At 41.0% G+C, this 20853-nt stretch overlaps 1 protein-coding gene across 1 annotated transcript in view; it reads right to left on the bottom strand.

The window, feature by feature from the left end:
• The window catches only part of LRPPRC (leucine rich pentatricopeptide repeat containing), a 118332-nt gene that overhangs the window by 81397 nt on the left and 16082 nt on the right, over positions 1-20853 (bottom strand). The window contains exons 3-13 of the mRNA XM_081903714.1: positions 20029-20151; positions 18930-19051; positions 18775-18833; positions 17538-17624; positions 16471-16597; positions 14526-14670; positions 13567-13724; positions 12313-12418; positions 12108-12215; positions 3013-3131; positions 1816-1909 (exon numbers count right to left, since the gene is read on the bottom strand). Of these exons, the coding sequence (XP_081759840.1) occupies positions 1816-1909; positions 3013-3131; positions 12108-12215; positions 12313-12418; positions 13567-13724; positions 14526-14670; positions 16471-16597; positions 17538-17624; positions 18775-18833; positions 18930-19051; positions 20029-20151 (1248 nt within the window). The remainder of the gene's footprint in view (positions 1-1815; positions 1910-3012; positions 3132-12107; positions 12216-12312; positions 12419-13566; positions 13725-14525; positions 14671-16470; positions 16598-17537; positions 17625-18774; positions 18834-18929; positions 19052-20028; positions 20152-20853) is intronic.

Here is a 20853-nt window from a genome sequence, read left to right as displayed (position 1 = left end):
TGGCCTATATTTGTAATGCCTAATAAAGGTTTGGCAAAGTAAGAAGCATTATAGAAACCTGGAAGCTGCAATCAGCCCTTGGTAGCAGTCCGCTTTAACAGGTTGGCTTCCCCTTAACCAGCTGCACCACAAAAGGAAGCTTTAATTTGATCTCTTAACATTAAACCCTTTCTGGTAAGACTATCAGTATACAGCATGGGTAGGCAAACTAAGGCCCGGGAGCAGGATTCAGCCCAATCGCCTTCTCAATCCAGCCCGCAGATGGTCCGGGAATCAGCGTGTTTTTACATGAGTAGAATGTGTCCTTTTATTTAAAATGCATCTCTGGGTTATTTGAGGGGCATAGGAATTTGTTCATTTCCCCCCCTCCAAAATATAGTCCGCCCCCCCCCCAAGGTCTGAGGGACAGTGGACCACCCCCCTGATAAAAAGTTTGCTGACCCCGGTATACAGATTCAATGGTTTAATGTACTAAGCAGTATTTCAGGACCATTATGAATCTTGAAGCTACTAAAGACAAGTATGCACTGATGACTCTTTGGATGTTGTAGCAGTTTAAATTGGAGTGAGGTGGAGGAAGAAAAACATAGATAAACACACATAGGGAAAGCAAAGGAGATGGACAGTGATCCCAAAATCATCATGCTCCACTCTTGGAAGTTGTGCAGCGTATCAGAATCTCACTTATGAGCACTATTGTGAGCTTTGACGTCTCTGGTTACCTAGGAAAAGTGCCTTAAACCATCATTCTTTGTTTCCTCATCCCATCAATAGATAGCATGAGGGAAGAGGTGAGATCACTGATCATTTGTTGGTGAGCATTGGTAGAGAAATTTGAACCACCTCACCTAGTCGGCACCTGGCAATGCAAATTGTCTGCTCCAATGCTAATCAGAGCGACTAATGAATGGGGAGGGGAAAACAGCCCACACATACCCAGCTGATCACTGAGGAGGGCTGTGTGTCCACTCTGTCAGCAGCGAAAAGTGGGGTCAGGCATACCTGACCTCTGGTTGTCCAGTCACTGTTGCAAAGCAAGATGGAAGGGGGAGGGGAGCTGCAGGGGCACTGGCAGAGCCCATCCAGCACTCCTGCCGGCACCAAACACACTGCAGCCTTGCTCTTCCACTGCTCTGTTCCAATACTCAGCAACAATGAGAATGCCACTGCAACCCCAGCCTGTCATCCGCTGCTACTGCACCCTATAGATGGGAGAGTGTGGGGTGACTACACCACTGTTTGCATGCAACCCCCAGGAGGTTGGCCAAGACTGGAGAGTTTGGATTTGATATCCCACCTTTCACTCCCTTTAAGGAGTCTCAAAGCGGCTAACAATCTCCTTTCCCTTCCTCCCCCACAACAAACACTCTGTGAGGTGAGTGGGGCTGAGAGACTTCAGAGAAGTGTGACTGGCCCAAGGTCACCCAGCAGCTGCATGTGGAGAAGCGGAGACGCGAACCCGGTTCCCCAGATTACGAGACTACCGCTCTTAACCACTACACCACACCGGCTCTCAACCCTCAGGCTAAAGAAGTTTGGAAACCAATGCCCTACTGATTGAGATTGTGGATTTCATAGAATAAAGTTAAATGCAAATTTATGGATTTATTTTGTGCTTGTTTTTATCATGAATTCTGTATTTATAAAGAGGCAAGCTACACTAGAACTCCAAGTCTAGGGAACTGGTGAAGTAAATTTTATTTATACTATCAAGGGGGCTTTTTAAAAAAATAAAAAGCAAGTTTTTCATTCTTATGTCTAGCTTCAACAGACAACGGCTGTACAAATAATAATTACAACATCAAGGATACTTACATAAAGTTAAAACATCCTCCAGTCTCCCAGTGGCTGCTGTGTATCTGATTTCTGCTGCAGAGAGTGATTTACTATCAATAGGACAGTTCGCTTCCTATGGAAAGAATATGATAGAGAGACTAAATGCAGTAACAATTGGTAGAGCACAGTGGTTAAGACCCCCAGCATAAAATTTGAACTTTGGTATGAATTCAGCAATCAGCCTTAGACAAGCCCCGTCCTCTTCTGAATGGAAGGTTGGCACTGGCCTTCCTAATAAAAAGGGAGTGGGAAAGGGAAAGGACCCCTGACAGTTAAGTCAGGTCACAAACAACTCTGGGGTTGCAGTGTTCATCTCACTTTACAGGCTGAGGCAGGGGGCGTTTGTCCACAGACAGTTTTTCCAGGTCATGTGGTCAGCATGACTAAGCCGCTTCTGGCACAATGGAACACGGAAACCAGAGCAGCACACAGAAACGCCATTTCCCTTCCCGCCGGAGTGGTACCTATTAATCTACTTGTACTTTTTCTTGGCGTACTTTTGAACTGCTAGGTTGGAAGGAGCTGGGACAGAGCAACGGAAGCTCACCCCGTCGTGGGGATTAGAACCGTCGACCTTCCAAGAGTCCAGGAGTCCAAGAGGCTCAGGGGTTTAGACCACAGCGCCACCCGCGTCCCTGGCCTTCCTAATTGAAGGTTGCACATATATTTGAGATATCTATGTATTATGCTTGCACAACAGAATCTCCTCACTCTGTGTACCCTTAAATCTGTTCTAGGTTTTCCCTCAACCAGCAGATCTGGAGAGGGCATGGGGTGCGTACGGGCAGAGGAGAGGGAGTTCCACTGTACAAGCATAAATCCTGGTGCTCACAGAGTTAGTTGGATATTGTCTAAGACAATAAAATGTGCATTTAGTTGCAAGCCAATAGCTTTCCGTTCTTACAGCAACCATTTGAGATGCATAAAGATTTAAAAATTAGAAATGTGATTTAAATGAAAGGCTTAAAATTATACTGGTGTAAAAACGAGCCCTCCCCCCCTTAATGCCTCAAAGCAGCTTTCTGGAAAAATACGGAAAATGAATTAAATATAAGGTTTAAAAGGTTTATTTAGGAAGCATGCTTCTAGGGCTATTACAGCATCAGATCACCACAAAAGTAAAATGAAGCCTGGTAAGTTAACATCACTGGGATATAAAGTAATAAGCCAACTCACCTGCAGCAGATGGCGCACAGAGCTGATATCATCAAAATTTGTCAAAACGTAGTTGGAATATGTTTCTATATCAGGCTCTACCTGCATTTCATGCATTGCTTTGAGGACTTCAATTGTACCTAAAGGGTGGGAGGGAAAACAGATGCTGAACCAGATGCTGAATTTCAGCTACCTAGAAACTTTGGGCCATAGTCAATGTGTCCATGTGTGAACAGATCAGAGTTCCACTTCTCCAGTGGAACCTCTCCACCTACAGCCCCTCACATGCCCCAACATCTGCCCTGGAGGATTGTAGAACTCTCCAGAGCAGATTTGGGGATAGATAGAGGGAGAGGATGTCCATTTATGCAAGCAGAAGTGTTAACACCGCACTGGATTCAACCCTAAAACTATAAATCTCCATGCATTGTCAGAAAAAATTAAAGGATTGGAAATGGCTTTACAGAAACAAGACTTTGTGTTTTGCTTTGTTCCAGTTGCTGCTCTGTCTTGTCCTCAGGAATCAGGTTCTGTTTTGAAATCAGCCTACAACCAACTCCCAATCTGCTAGTCAAGGTTCGGAAACCAAAAGCTATTAGGGCTAGAGCTGGGAGATATTTCAATTCATCGTCTGAAACTAGTATGAAGTTCAGATCACAATACTGGTTTCAGACCTTTTGAGCGGGCAAGTACATCTTGGAAGGGTGTTTCAGGGAGAAAAGCAGTAGGAATGGCTTCCCCCCTCGCCTTTGCTCATTTGCTGCTGCTGCTGCTGGTGGCAGGCACTAACGCTGCCCCAATTCAAGGGGCTTTTCTGGGGGTGGGATGGAGCAGCATCACCCCATTTGCTCAGCTGCTTGACGTCCACTGGTCACAAAGGGGCTGATAGTGGGCACTTGCTTCACCCCACTGAATGGGGTTTTATCACTCTGTTTACTCAACCATTTGTGGCCCACCTGCTGGTTGTGGCGGCCTGCTTTGACCCATTGAAGGGGTGTTTCTGAATGTCCGCGGGGGTGTGATGGAGCAATGAGCATTGCCCTGTTAGAATCACAGAACTGTTGGGTTGGAAGAGACCATGGGAATCATCTAATCCAGGCACATCCAACAGGTACCGGTAGATCACTGGACGTCTGTGGTAGATCACTGGCTCTACCACAACTTTGGCTCCCCTAAGAAACTTTGACCTGAACCCAAAAAAGCAGGGCTTTCCTCCTCCCTAAAAAAAGCTCAACAACCCTGACCTGAACCTCCCAAAATGGGGTAGATCACTGCCAGCTTTTAACTCTATGAGTAGACCGCAGTCTCTTGGGAGTTGGCCACCCCTGACTCCAACCCCTGCAGTACAAGAATCTTTTCCCCAATATGAGGCTCAAACCCGCAACCCTGAGATTAAAAGTCTCATGCTCTACTGATTGAGCTATACAAGTGTTCACAGGGGTTTTTTTCTTGTCCACTAGCTATAAGGAGCTGTTGGCTTTCCTCAATATGTATGTTTGTGATGTGAGAAGGTTTGGGTGGGAGTTGTCTGTGAGAGTGATAGAGGAATGCACTTAGGTAGAGAAAGGGAGTGGGTGTGTGTAGGTGTGATGCTCCTGTTATTAGACACTTTTGCTGGAGGAAAGGGTATTCAGTATTGTGTGATTACCACAATTAGCTACAAATATGAATGCAGTGCATGTACGTTTGCTTGTGGATTAAGGAATCAGCTAGCTAACCCTGATCAGTCCAGAATCAAGTCAGAAGATGGGAAACCATTGAAGGTAAGAAGGATCACATGCAGCCTGCCTGCCTGAAGTGGAGATTTTAAATCCCAAAACTGCCTTGAACTTTGTTGATTTCAGGGCGTGTGAGTAACACAGCTCCAGACTGTTATCTGCCAGAATCTTGGAGATTCTGAGTGGATTGCTGTATACAAGCACACACTAGGGCAGTTTTCAGTTTTAAAATCTGGGAATTGTCTAGAGGAGAGATTGCTTTATTGCAGGGGCGTCCAACTTCCAAGAGTCTGAGATCTACTCTACTCACAGTATTAAAAAACTGACAGTGATCTACCCATTGTCAAAGTTGTTGAGCTTTCTTTTAGGAAGCCAATCTTTTTAGGGAGCCAAGGTTTATGAGCTTTTTTGGGGGGGGGGGTGCATTTTGCTGGGGGTTTGAAGATCAGCCAGGAATGACCAAGGACATCCCGCTGTCGACCAGTAGGTCACAAGTGACCTGTTGGGCAGCCCTGCTTTATTGTATTTGTAAACCTACTTATTTTTTACTGCATTTTTGCTCCACTGGTAGCATAGGGAAAGTAACACAAAACCAGCCTAGGTAAAGTCATTTTCCAAAGAACTAACTCTTTTGACTTTTTAGGAAACTTCTATCTTTGCTTCATTTAAAAAACCTGTGAACTCCATTTATACATCACCTAAGAAGGCCATTTTAAGTTGTTTTTGGGGAGACGTGAGGGGGGGGTGTTAAGGCTGTTTGATGGAAGGCAGATGGGGAAAATAACTCTTCCACTTGATGGCAGCACAATGGCCTAAAAGGGAAGGGTGGGCAAACAGAAGGGGACACTGTTCTGGCCAGATCTCCCCTCCCAACACACTGTAGCAAGGAAGAGAAAGTTAGCAAATTTAAACTTGGTTACAGTGGGGAACAAGGATTTAGGTGTTAAGACAAGGGTAGGCAACCTAAGGCCCAGGGGCCAGATGCAGCCCAATCGCCTTCTCAATCTGGCCCGCGGATGGTCCATGAATCAGTGTGTTTTTACATGAGTAGACTGTGTCCTTTTATTTAAAATGCATCTCTGGGCTATTTGTGGGGCATAGGAATTTGTTCCTTTTTTCCCTTCAAAACATAGTTCGGCCCCCCACAAGGTGTGAGGGACAGTGGACCGGCCCACGACTGACCCCTATGTTAAGACAACAACCTTATGGAAAAGTTGGGTTTTCACAATGGATCTGAAGAAAGAGAAGTGGTAACAGGGACACATTCAGCAAAAGTTTCACATTTATTGGCATGCATAATAGAATGCATGGTGGGGTTTTTTGTTTTGTAAAACCAACCCCTGGTTAATCTGTTTAACTAATTTAACTATTAAAAAGGAAATGTAAAAGTCTTGCATCTGGCATTTAAAGGTTACCACAAAGACACTATGCCTAAGTTCTTGCCTTTTAAAACATAATGCTGCATTTTATTACATTATGTCTAGCTAACCAACTCCGGAATTCATGTCAAAACCTATACAGGTACTGCAATTTTTGTAAGCATAAAAATGATTTGTCAGATGCTGCAGGATACCAGATTCAAGTAGCATATGCTTTTTTCTCCTTTTTCCAAGTTGCCTCACATATTTGTTACTATAAAAAATTCTAAAGTTTCCTGAAGTCCCTGTCTTTGCCCTGGAGTGCCACCTATGGAAAAGTGACACTTCCATGAATATTTTATGCAGTGCACTACGGTGCAAATAATCAAATGTGAATTCCCTTTGAGCACTTAAAAATACATGCCAACAAGTCACACTAAATTAAAGTCGCATCATTTGCTCAAGTTTGCCTTAAAACAGAAGACGGACTGATTTTGGCCAAGAACCGGCAAATGTATCCAGAAAGAATTAATTACAATATAATTTTGCTCAATACATTTCAAAATCTGACAGCAAGCTTATGCTTTATATTTATAAGATGCCAAAAGACGGTAACGAAAACTCAGCTGAAACTGCATTTCATCAGCACTTCTATACTTTGAGAAAAGTGTTTGGATGCACGTTATCAGTAACATCTGTTTGCTTTTAAAATAACTGCTACAATAAATTAGGCCCATAATAGCCAGGAGATGTGGGTTCAGATCTCTACGCAATCAAGCAAAAAATGCTTATGGCCTTTCATACCCCAAATTCACATCTGTTACAACCCTATTCTTGCTGGCTTTATTTTGGAGCAGATGCAAGTGTTGTAATGAGGATTAGAGTTTAAGATACTATTAATGTTTTAGATGGGGAGAGGCATTTTAAGGGGATATTGGATAAAGTATCCAAGGAAGATGAGAGTGCCTATCAAAATTTGCACAAATAGTGGAATTACTTGTTCTAAATATATGCTTGCAGGGACAGTTTTCTCTTTTAACACCTTGGCCATCCATTTGCACTTGCAACAGATTCCTATTTTAAGGCTCAGGGCTTTAAACCAGTGCACACTACTGAACTATCTGATTAACTGACGGGGCTGGTTTAAACCAGGAATCTGAGAGTAAAGGGGATACTACATTTTGCTACCTTATCATTCACTGAGTGGCTGCATTCACACGTAACACTAAACCATAGTTTAGTGTTGTAAGCTCAAGCAGAAAAGAGCTGCTATGGGCTCTTGGGGCTTTTGCTCTCTTCCAGCTGTATAGCAGGGAGGAGAACTTTGGCAGCATTCTGTATGAATTACAGGTTGTGGCTTAAAAAAACCCCTAGTTACTTTCCCGACAAACAATCAAACTTATTTATTTATTTATTATTTCATAAACTTTGTATGCCACTTGCTTGTAGAAAGACCACAAAGCGGTTCAAACTATGGGTTATAAATCTGGCTTGTTTAAACTACAATCTCTGGTTTGTATTCAAAGACAGCCCAGCTTTCATAAAGAGTGAAAACGAATTCTGCCAAAGTCCTCCTTCTAACGCAAGCCTTATGGTAGCTTGTTACTGTATGCTGCCGTAAATCATGGCTTACTGGCATGTGCAAACTGAGTTAATATCACAAAACACACCCATATTGAGGCTTTGCTAAATGAAAATTTGATAAATGCATTAATCAATTAAAAGGCAGATGGCCAGTGCAAATTTGAATCAGTAAACATACTTGCTGTTTATTGGTCATATCTAGGTTAGTTTATCCAATATAGATAGTACTGCCTCTTTAGCAGCATACTGCAGGTAAAGAAGTCAGGTGACAGTTTTGAATGTTTCCCCAGATAGAAGATGCCTGAATATAATAAACTAGTATATCAGGGGAAAGACTACACAAAATTCTTCCTCTCTGATGAGCTCATCTTCTTTGTAGGGGGTAGAGACATTCAAAACACAGTACAATCTGATATTCTATCACTTCATTCTACCTAATCTGAGCTTTGTCAACCTAAGCAGCAGAATAATGTAGCAGTGTGGTCTGTACCCTACAAAGATACAGGCAAACTATTTCATATATTTTTTATTGCTCTCCCCTTCACCAAGAGTAACCAACTAGCATATCAGGAGGAAGGTTTTATCCTAACACACACCTTGCTTTGCTAGCTTTCCGACTACAGAACACTTTTTGACACGGGCTAAATGTGTAGGACGGGCAATCCATTTCAAATACAACAGTGACTGCAATGACCTGTGAATATCTTACAATTAAAAAGCACGCACACACACAAAAACATTCTTAGCATCATGCATAAGCCAGGATAGCTCTAGCACTGTCTTAGTCAAATCTGTGTCAACACTGATCAGAAAACAGAGACACAGAATGCATCAGAATGCAAACAGAGAGACACATATGCTCACATGTGTTTGAACATGTGTTGATATATAATGAAGGAATGCTGCTGGGGGGGGGAGAGAATATTTTAGCAGTGGATCTGGAATTTTGCTTTAACCAGTGAATGAGGATGTAGCAGTATCTGTCAGTGGGTCCAACAAGTTCAGGAATATCCTTTATGCCATTAGTGCCACTAGAGAAAGGGGTGCCACACCTTCAGAGATGTCTTGAATTTATACCACTGGTAGTGATAATTGCTTGGGAACTTCACATCCCTCATGTCTTTACTAAATTTGCAAACGTTTACAAATGATGTCCATATCTGGTTTCTTGATTTTGTTGACTGACTGGAAAGAAAGAAGCTTCTTACCTTGTGAGATGTAGCAATCTACTATAGAAAGCATGCCCATTACAAACACACCAACCATTCTGCATAACCAGTATGTGCATACAGACTTTGCACAGATTCTTCCCAAGAAATGCGATGCACAAATGTAACAGACCAAAGAAGCATGCCCGCCAGAAATTTATTCTGCATAAGCTTCCCTGAAATGTGGGAAACTCATGGCACAACATGTGACTGATTTTTCTGGGCAATTCTCTTTGAGGAGATGCGATTAACAATAATGTAAACGGTTTAATCACTACCTTAATTTGCATATGCGTTCTCATCTTTAACCTTTCTGTCCTCACAACAGCTTCATAGCACACTGTCATTATTTATATCAGGTTGACAGCTCAAAATCTAGGAATGAGGTCTAGTAACAGGGCCAAGGAGATGCCATGCACATGGTTTCTGAGCTTCCCCTCCTCTTTCCAATTATGATTCTTCACTTTCCCTGCAAACCGGAACAGGCAACTCACATCAAACTGTGGTTTCCAATTCTAGTACAGAGAAGAAGTTCAAACCACAGCTTGCCAATTCAGATGTAATGACTAACTATAGTTGTCCAGAGAAGGAAGTCAGGGAGGAAGGCAATGTGCATTAGGACAGCTGAACTATGGATTTGTTATGGTTACGAAGGACCCGAATGGGTTGGGTTATGACCCTCGTCACGTGATGGAGACAGGAGAGTAAAGAACTCTGGGAGGCAGGTGCCGTCCCCTTCAGTTTTTTCCCCTCCTGCCTGACGGATCAGGTCATTTTCTCCCAGCTCTCTCTGTCACCTAAGTGTTTTTTCCTTCAACAGTACTTCATTTCTACTTCTTTACAGAGAAGATCATAGAGCTAGTCCCCAGAACCTATCAAATCTACACTTCAGGTAAGACCAATCATCCTTTTGCAGTTAATGCAAACTGGTTCAGTGAGTTTATGGCTGAGTAGGTATTTCAGCACAAAGCCTCAAAAGGTGTAAGTCTCTCAATTCATTTGAATCCATTGGTACAAAAGAAACATTCATGTGCAAGAAACTGATTATCTTGGTAATCAAAGTTCAGGATCTTGCTGAAATTGAAGATGTCTTAGAAGCTGAAAACAAACAGCTAAGAATGGAGAACTTTCCAAACTATTATCAACTAGTTTCTATCTGCGATGGGCTACAAAGCTATGTGGAGCATTCTTTTGGCAAGCTCTCTTAAAACCATGCTTCTAAGGTATTCATGTAAAAACAAAAATGGCAGAAATGGCAGAAAATTCTAGGGAAATCTGTAGATTAAATACGTGTCACTGTTGTTAAGAGTTTTTAAGGAAGTTCACCACAATAAATATTATCTGCTTCATCCTTGAAATCCAAAATAGAACTGCATATGAACTACCAAAAACTAGCCTCTCAAATAACATTTTGTTTACATAATACACTGAAAGTCTGCCCACTTACTAGACACCATCAAGTGAAATCTTAATGCATCATTACTTTTTCCCCTCTATCTTTGTGAAATAACATTTATTTATATTGTGCTCTTCTCCCCAGATGCATCAGTTTTCCATTTTACTAGTTGAATTTGATTCTTCCAATTCCTGTGATCTCTCACAGTTAAAACTGCATCATGAACGTAGCAATATGCAAGAAAGAATATGAATTAAACCTGTCTGAAGAAAAGACCATTCACGCTGATAACTTCATGCTGAAGATAAAGATAGCACAATGTAAAGGGAGACTGGATGGCTACAAGAACAGAGAATGCTCTTCGTACATGCAGCCAGAGCTTCTTGAAATGCTGAAGTACAAATTTAGAAAAGATTTTCCTTTATGTGGCCAAAGACACCTACACATTTCTCCTTGCTGCTGTTTTTAAACTGATGCTTCTTAGGGGTTTGTGGCACTGCTAGACTTCTGAAGTGAAGATTCAGTATCATTTGATGTCACAAACCTCATTTGCCGTAACCATCAACTGTTACACCTTCTGACCACTGCATAAAAGCAGAGCAAATTGTTCAGGTATGCAATAAAATATTTTACTGGATGAATATGGCCACATGTATGCGTTCCTTTTCACCCATTTATTTGTGGATGGAAGAGAACTTAAGCCAATGCTGAAACTCTGAGTATTTACAATGTATTTGCAACATGCTGGGATTCAAATGCTATGCTGGGGAGCAATTTGCCCAGTACTTTTAAGTGCCTTCAGGGACCTAAAGAGTTAACAAGAACAGAATATTGTTTTATAAAGGTTTTTCTAAAAGGCTTGACACACTTTTATAGCCAGAAACAATTAGGGAATACTTGTTACAGCATTTCTTCTAAACTGGGATGCGACTGTATATTTAAAATAAAATTGCAATACAAACTGCCTGCTAAAAGCACTTTTTTTTTGTTTGTGCATTTTGTTTGTCACCCAATGTCACACTAACAACTCTGCATCTCATTCTAAAGCACATTATACTGTGAGATAAGATGAAAAAGACAGTTTTTAATTTCCCCAAGGGGAAAGTACTTCTGTTAAAAGCATCTTTTTATCAGACCACTCTTTCTGAATTACCAATAATGCAAACCAAAGAATTAGATATTGTACTTTAAAATTTAATATTTGTTCAATTCTTATTCATATCCTATAGACATCCCCATGTGTAACAGGGGAAAGTGTGTGCTAAATGCTTAAACCTACTTAAGAATCCCAAAGATTGAACATTTCAGTCCTTCAATCAGTGTGCTGTCAGGTCATGATCATTCAACAATGGAGGTTTTTGTGCTTTCATTATTGTAACTAAGCTCACATTTAACTTATCACTGCATAGGAATGAGCAAAGCTTGTCCAAAAAGAGAGAAAGAAATCATTTCTCTATCTTTAAAACAAGGGTTCCACAATGTGGCCCGACTTTTAAAAGCTTCCTTAGATTTTGGGGAGCAGAAGATATATTAAGAGAGAAACAGCTAAGGAAATAGTAACAAACCAAATACTTTTGCTACAGTCAAGCTAAAACAATCACAACTCCTTGAAGAGTTCTAAATTTAAGATGGTTACTAGTGGCAATAACAAAAAAAAAATGCTGGAAAAAGTAATGACAAAGAAACTGTTGCAATGTACAGCACCACACCAATAGGACAATAGTGCCTTAGCAGGGCTGCCTGTACTGCAACATTATTCTGTATCTCGTGCACAAACCCATTTGGGCTACAGGGCTGCGTGTTACAAGTTCACATGCACAGTAAACTAAGGTTTGATTTTTAAAATGCTAACCTTGAACATTTTTCTCTTTCTGGTGGTGAACCAGCAATGGCCAAAAGTAGTGAGGTCTGACAGGTTCGCCTTCTTCTTTGATGGCCTTCATTAGATCAATAGCCAAAGCTGAAAAGATCAAGAAAGTCAAAGAGTCAATAAGTGGGGTTGTAACAGGGTTAAGCAGTAAAAACAATTAACTGAGGCAAACAATAAGAAAAAGTACCGGTTTTCTTTAACTCCAACGCACACAACAGAGTCATCTGCAGAGGAGCAGCGTGAATGCCGTTTTCTTTCATGTCACTGCAGAACTGTTTCAGTTTAGCCACTGGCTGTAAGGAAATGGAAGGTTTAAGAATTTCACTGTTCAACTGGCAATATTCAGCACAGTTAAGTGAATGAGTACAGTGGACCCTCCGGATACGAAATAAATTCGTTCCAGGGGTCCGTCCGCAACCCGAAAAGCCTGTAGGCAGAGGTGCGGCTTCAGCAGTGGCGTAGCGTGGGTTGTCAGCACCCGGGGCAAGGCAAGTAATTTGCGCCCCCTAACCCGTGGATTTGTGCCCCCTAACCCCCAGATGTTGCGCCCAGTCCGGCCGGCCCCCCCTGCACCCCCCATGCTACGCCACTGTGCTTCAGCACACATGGCGAAAACCGGAAGTATACACTTCCAGGTTTGCCGCGTTCGTAACCCGAAACTTGCGTATCCAAAGCAGTATGTAACTAAAGGGCCCACTGTACTTCAAATATTCTTGAGAAACAAAGAGAGTGCTGGCTTTGACTGGGAAGGCCAACACACTACTGCGTTCACATACGGCTTGTGGGCTTCCCTTGGGCTCCTTGTTGGCCACCGTGGGAGACAAGGTGCTGGTCTAGATAGGCCTTTAGTCTGATCTTCTTAAGTTCTTATGTTTATGAATTAATCCATGCATCCAACACATACTAACCCAGCAGCGATCAGAGTAGCAGAGTCGCTCATGTAACCGCATGTCAGCAGTGAGGAAGCAAGGCATAATAAGGGTGGCAAAGGCAACACAAGGAAGCCAGTGATCAACAGGGAGGGGCGGGCTTACTTGCAAGGAGGAACTGACCAATTCCAGCTGGGGAACTTGACCAGGAATACAAAGTGGAACAAAGGCCATGTATGAAGACAAGGGAAAGCATTTCTTGCTTCTGGGTAAAGATGTAGATATCAGAATAGGATTCGTAGGGTGGAATGGGGAGAGACATATGAGGAAAAGAATACAGCTTTGAAAAAGGGAGAGGAGCAGACTTTGTGAGTGATGAGTTTGCTTAAGAATAAAGTATTGATTTAAAGCAGGGGTGGTGAAAATGTGAACCCCAGAAGCTGCTGGACTCCAACTCCCATCAGTCCCGAACAGCATGGCCAAAGGTCAGGTGTTACAAGAGCTGGAGTCCAGCAATATGTCAAAGGGTCTCCCTCCCCTGCTTTAAGGGTCCTTTGTAGGACTTCACTTACCATGTTCAAATTTGCACAATGCCGTAAGAAGAAGTTGCCACGGTCTATGCTGCCTTCGTTCTGGGAATCTGACAATCCTGAAGGGAATGTCTTCAGTACTTGAAAAGCTGTATCTTCTAAGCCGTGTGTTAGTAAACTCAGACAGAGATTCATTGCATCTAGGTAGTTAAGTACAGCACAGGGGGGTGGGGGGAGAAACCAAATACGATTAGGAAGAGTCGGGGGGGAACCAATACATTAATGTGCAGAAGTAGTACACCATTTATTTTTAAACACTCAATTTACACATTATATGGAAAATGATAGCATAATAAGCAAAGCAAACATTATGGTCCAGTTATAAAGGTATTATGGCCAATAGCTGTGCTTAACAATGTATTGATAAATTACAGTGTACTACTTACCAAGCATTGTGGATATATTTCAATGCAACTCTAGAAGAAGCCATGTATAAACGCCATTGAAATTAACTAAAGTTCCAAAGAATAACTACTCTACAGATCTACAAATTTATCACTCAATGCTGCTTCTGGCTTTCACTGCTCAATGAGTAAGGATGCTTGTGGCCATTTTTAAAGTCAGTAGCTATATCCATGTAAATCTTTAACTATTTCTGCTCATGTGCCGTACTGAGAACTACCAATTCGTAAAGAAGTACCATGCTCTAATCAACTGAGCTAAGTCTAGATTAATATCACCAAGACTGTGTAAAATCAAGTCAGAATAACCTCCAATTAGACATGATTATAAAAATACTATGTATCATTTTACAATTCTATTTGAGAGAAGCATTTTATGTACATCTCTCTTCCACAGCTACTACCCTGAGCTACCCAAATGGATGCACTGGTTAACTAAATAAGAAATAACCATGCATTTTCATTATTCTCCTTTTTTGAAGAGTAAAGACTAGTGCCAACAAGCAAATGAGATTTGTCGGTATCTTTCAAAAATGTTACCTGGAATGTATCCCCTATCATGTCTCATCTTCTCCAAAATGTTTTGTACATGCTGAGGATGTCCAGCCTTGGCAAGAGTAAAAATGATGTCCATTAAGTCCTTGTCCAAAAGGTAGGCATCACTTTTTTCAATGCTGCCCAGGATCTGCAAGAGCAAGGAGAAACAATGTAATAGGAAACTGAATATAGATATAAATATTGATCTGTATTAATCTTTTTTATTATCATCAGTTTTATTGCCACAATGTAACACTTTGCATCTACATGGAAAGAACGCAGGAAGCTGTCTTGTCCTTAGCTCAGTACTGTCTACAATGCCTAGCAGGGGCTCAGTGGAGATGGCGGGCATTGAGTCTGGGACTTTCTGCATGTGAAGCAAATGTTCTGCCACTGACCTATGGCGCTTCCACAAAGAGGGCATCTGGATTGACTTCTGTGGATGTGTTGTACGTTAAGTTGTTCAGTCATAACAAAATGCCCAAAAGTTCAAGGATGGATCTACTTCATGGGATAGTTGAGAATATACTATGCCAATATCTGCAAAATGATTCCAAAAACCATTCAGTGGAAGCAAAATATTGTGGTGGAACAGCCTTTTCAATGTGAAAGTATGCTCCAGTAGCATTGCATTCATTCTCAAGACTGATTTTCCAAATTCAGGAGATTCCAGGCATTAATCAGCCAAATGAAACTGGGTGCCATGTTACGCATGACACAATTGTGTCTCTGAATGTTAAGGGACCACTCCAGAGAAAAAGCCATTTCAGAAGTATCAGCGTTAGTTCTGAAATATACGACCTTGTAGTAAAGACTGCAGAGTATTGATTTTTGTGGTTTAAGAAAAACAGCAGAAAGAACAGTTCTGCTAAACTTAAGACCTTTTAGATTGAAAGCATTGTAGTCATCATTAAATCCATTGCAGGTGGAGAGAAAGAAGTTTAAACTGTCAAGGTGTTCAGTTTAACTGCATTGAAGCCCTGGCTAATAAACAACACTTTTTATCCCATGATGAGTATAATCCAACTCACATCTTCAGCACAACTGTCTTTTTCCAACACTGATATCAATGAATGTTTGGATATCTTAGATGATCCACAGGTGTCAAAAGACAGACACACCAAAGTATTATGTATAGGTAGATCTCCACAGTTTTTGGGATTCCACTGCCGGTAGGGTGTGGTTACTAAAAAGTGGTGTAATGAAATGCCCAAGTGTGTCAGTTGTGGAACTCTTTCGATTTTCTTTTAAAAAAATAGTTTGTGAAAATATATACCACTAACTCACATAGAAATCAGATGTGGGCAGCAAATGTAAAATCACAAGCACCAGAAAAATATAAAAGCAGAAAAAGTAACAACAAACCGGTCAATCACATAAAATTTGTTCAACTGAAAACGCCCGTTGTCTTCAAAAGATGTGCTTCACCAAACATGCTATATTCTTGATTTCTTGTAGATACTAAGCAGGGCTCATTTACATAGGGGACAATTAACAGCATTACTCAGTGTATGCAAACACACAAATTGACTAGGCAGCTTTGAGTAAGCCACTACCTTCTCTGCTTACCAAAGAATACCAGTTGCTGCACAATTTCAACATACAGTGGTACCTCGGGTTAAGTACTTAATTCGTTCTGGAGGTCCGTTCTTAACCTGAAACTGTTCTTAACCTGAAGAACCACTTTAGCTAATGGGGCCTCCTGCTGCCACCGTGCCACCAGAGCACGATTTCTGTTCTCATCCTGAAGCAAAGTTCTTAACCCGAAGTACTATTTCTGGGTGAGCAGAGTATGTAACCTGAAGCATATGTAACCTGAGGTACCACTGTATTACACTTCCTATAGAATTAGCTACTAGCCATTTGGGAAAAGGCATGAATGAAAAGTGATGGCTATTATAAAATCTTTTCTGGACAGAGCTGCACCTTTACAGACGGTGTGTATTACCTCTTCAATTTTGCTCATGTCACCTTTCTCAGCGTATGCATTCAATAGTGCAACGTAAGTGTCTGGACCAGGTTCAATGCCAGCATCTCTCATCACAGAAAGGATATTTTCAGCATTCTCCATATCCCTGTGAAGTGTTTTAAAAAATATTTTTTTAATATAGTGGCAAATACAATGTTATAAACCGGTTGTGGTTGGTATTAAGACTTGAGCCTATTGGGGGGGGGGGGTGTCACAATTTATCAACAATGAGTTCTTTATTCAATTAAACAGCTGTGGGAAAAGTAATGAATGAAATATAGGACGGGAACAGACAGAACATCTGCCATCTTTGGCAAGTCCCAGTAAGGATCATCAGTGGAAGGGCGAAATTCATCAAGGCTGGCTCACCTGCGTGGCTACATTAGCACAATCAAATCTTGGCTTAATAATACAACCCCATTGATCCATTGTTCTCTACTCCCCTTCTTCAAGTGGCAAAACTGGTAATCTGCAGTTAACCAGAGCTTCCTGGGAACTGGGAAGCTATGGCTATTGATTTCTAAAAATGGCAAAATAGGAAGCAATAGTTCATATGGCTTCCAAATCCCGCACGATTTCCCAGTCTGTACATAACAGGAAACTACAGTTAATTGTGGCTTCCTGACATGTTTCGTTGCTTGTATGAAGGAAGGGGGCAAGTACGACCAAAGGGGCTGTACCTGCCACCTCCACCCCCTTTCAGCTGCTATGTGAAAGTCTAAAAAAAATTCATGCAATTTAATGAGATACACTTAAGTTCATTTTTTACATGTACTTTGGCCCTTTAGCATATGCATCAGAAAACCAGTCAAAGTTACAAATTTTGAAACTGTCCCATGCAAACAGCCACCTGGTGGGGGGGGGGGCTTTTTATTTTCAAGAGATACCTGCACCCATCATTATGCACACATAAGATCTCTGTCAGGTAACTGGGGCTGATATGAAGGGTCTAACTATTTGTAACAATTCAAAAATTAGAAAATGCATTCACTTAACTCAGACAAAGTAGCAATTTATGCAGGAGAAGAGTAAGAACTATAAATTACCCGGATCTCGCATGGCCAGTCACAAGTGCGCTGAATACAGACTCTGTGATTGGGAGCTCCTTGCTTTTCATAAAACCAAGAATCTTGCTGCAAGATGAAGAACTAAGTCAGCTATGTTTTTCTTTGGAAAATGCAAGTAAAACAAATGTACTTTATACTGAAGACTATATGCTGAAGTAAAACAAAATAAGATATCATTTAAGTCTTGTAATACTGAGTTAGCTAAGACCTTGAGATTACCATTTTAAATGCAAAAAGACAATTAATCCAATATTTTAAAACATATTCTGGAAAAACAGTGTATGTTCATTGCTCCTAACCCTATCTTCTGTTATATATTTATATAGTCCTCTTTTAACCTAAAAAGGAAATTCCTGATTAGTACTGTGCAGCATAAAAACACATCCATGCTTTCTCCACTGGCTAGGTATTTTTTTTCTTGTACCTTGTTCCTTTCAAGTTATACAAATCCCAATTCTTTCTCTTGCATACAGTGGCTGCATTCACATGAATAATGTTGCATACTAGCCATTGTTCAGAACCAAAAAGTGTGGTCAACATTAACAATGGTTAGTTTCAACAAGCCAGTTTCAGAAGTCGCAATATTCAGCTGGCTTGTTTGAAAATAACCATAGCCAAGTATTGTTTCTTTGGATAAGATTATCCCTTTTGTATTTTTCAATGGGCTTTCATTATTCAATCAGTGAAATTTGTTTCTTTGTTAAATTTTATTTCATGTTTAAAAATATCAACATTGAAATCGTATACACCAGAGATGGAGAACTGGATCTAGCCAAATCTTTGCCTTCCTTACTCCCAGTGGCCCAAATCTTACAGGCAAGCAGGACTGCTCACTTCTCAATCACCTAATGTCACTATGACACCAGGTGATATGGGGCTTTGAAGTCCCAAGCGTGAGCTGATCGGCAGCCCTTCAAAAGCCTCTCTAGCTCAGTTGCCTTTTTACTTGTCCACACTGACATCCTATCAGGTATCAGATGATTGGCAGGTGGGCAGAGCTTGGACAAAATGGCCAGGCAGATCAAATGGGGAGACCCTGGGCCCCACCCCGGCTAATAATGCCTAAAAGCCAGTGATTCCCCACCCCTGCTATACATACTTATCCAGGAGTAAATGCACTGAGCTCAATGAGACTTCTGGGTAAACATGTAAAGGACTATGCTGTAAGATGCATTTTAGCTGTAAAATATTTAGGTCCATTTATGCAAACCCTTACCTAGCACCTTCAATATCACCCTTGCTGCAATAGGCAGCAATCAGCCGCTGGTAACTGACCTGCAAAAAAGATGACAAAAATAAGACTTGCTATTTAATGAGTGGTGGCGAGTTAAAAGTTGGCCAAAAAAATGCCTTTATGAAAGAAGTACATACTCGATTTGGCTGAACATTAGCTTCTTCCATTTTTGTTAAGAATTCAGTTGGAGAGAATGTGTGCCCATTCTGAAGGTAGACCTTTAGCAAAGCATTGTAATGACTTACATCATACACAACACCTTGACAAGAGATTATAAAGAAAAATTAAAATTCTGTACATTAAGAAGTTCAATACAATAAAATAATTCAATGCAAATACTATCATAGCAACAAATGTAGGCATAGATAAGAACACACAACTTCTGAAAGCGTGTGAAGCTATATTTCAAAGTCCACTAAACAGAGTGTACCTTTGTAATGCAACGCCTGAAACAAACGTTAAACACATGTTTGCAACACAGCGCATCTTAAGTCCATACACTGAGGAAGTATGGATATTATGAAGGTCAGTTCAGACATAATATTCTCAACCCTCCTTCTATACTGCCATTTGTGACTATGGTTTGCAGCTATGTGTATTAACAGAGGAAATCCAAGCCATGGTGGGGGAAGGTCTATGTAAGCATAAATATTGTTCAGGTAGCATCCAACTACTGTTTGCAGTGGCGTAGCGTGGGTTGTGCCCCCTAACCCGTGGATTTGCGCCCCCTAACCCTAACCCCCAGATGTTGCGCCCGGTGCAGCCGGGCTCCCCTGCACCCCCCACGCTACGCCACTGACTTGTTTGACATTATGTTTAAGCCAAGTCTGGTATTTAACACAACCACTATTTAATATCTACTCACAAACCAAAGCTCTAAGAACTATTACCAGCGGGAGCAATTGAGATATTGAACAGAATTGTGGATAATTGTTTAGCAATGCAAAAAGTAGCAATATTAAACTAAAGTCTCTCTCTCAAAAATGTTAAGCAACAAATTAACTGACTTCATTGCACAAAAACAAAGCTTGGTTTTAATATTAACACCTCTAGATGTCAGTATAGCTCTTGGAATCTAAAAACAGATTTCCTAGAGTTGTATGTGCAAGTATTTAAAGAATGTCAGCTACACATTTAGTATCTAACAGTATTTTAATTCCATTAATTTTTACACCAGAAAAAAATAAAGCACATGCTAAAATAACATTCATACAACTTATTTAAGAAAAAGAATACCTAGTCCTTTCAACTGGGTCCATATGGTATGGGCAAGTTCTGTTCTTTCAGCTGGGTGATGCTCAGGCAATAATGAACCACAGGTTCTCAACAACAGTAGGGCCTGGTTACTACTTGGGTATCCTAAATCAGAACAAGATACATGAAACTGCAACATGAACAATCACTACGTAACCTAGAAGGCATAAAGGCAATAAAATCTATTAAAGGGGGGGGGGACTACGCATAGCTTTGAAAAGTTTAGAAAGCATACCCACACTGTTCCGTGACATCTGACAACAGAAAAGGAGCTGCAGGTCAAGCTTTGCAACATGGGGGAATTAAGAACTCAATCCTATGTGTATCTACTCAGACATAAGCCCCCCAGTGTTCAATGAGGCTCGCTTCCCAGTTCAATTTAATTTAGAACGGCTGCTTAGACATACCACCTGGGAAAGTATTTGAACATGCATGCATTTAGTAACATTTTCTAGGATACAGGTAGGTAGCCGTGTTGGTCTGATACAGCACATATATGTGTGTGTGTGTGTGTGTGTGTGTGTGTGTCCAGTAGCACCTTAGAGACCAACTAAGTTTCTTCTTGGTATACGCTTTCATGTGCATGCACACTTCTTCAGATACCAGCACATGAAAGCTTATACCAAGAACAAACTTAGTTGGTCTCTAAGGTGCTACTGGACAATTGTTTTATTTTATTTTTTGATATATTTTCAAGGATAGTAAAATTAGAGGCATTGGGTTGTATCCAACTTTTACTCAGAATAGACCCTCCAAAATTAATGTACCTAAGTTAGCCACATCCATTAATTTCAAAGGGTTATGACT

The sequence above is a fragment of the Podarcis melisellensis genome (genome assembly GCF_964234715.1).
Source record: "Podarcis melisellensis genome assembly, chromosome: 3".
Classification (NCBI taxonomy): domain Eukaryota; kingdom Metazoa; phylum Chordata; class Lepidosauria; order Squamata; family Lacertidae; genus Podarcis; species Podarcis melisellensis.
The sequence above is the reverse complement of the archived record's forward strand: the minus strand, read 5'-3'. Positions and strand labels throughout refer to the sequence as shown.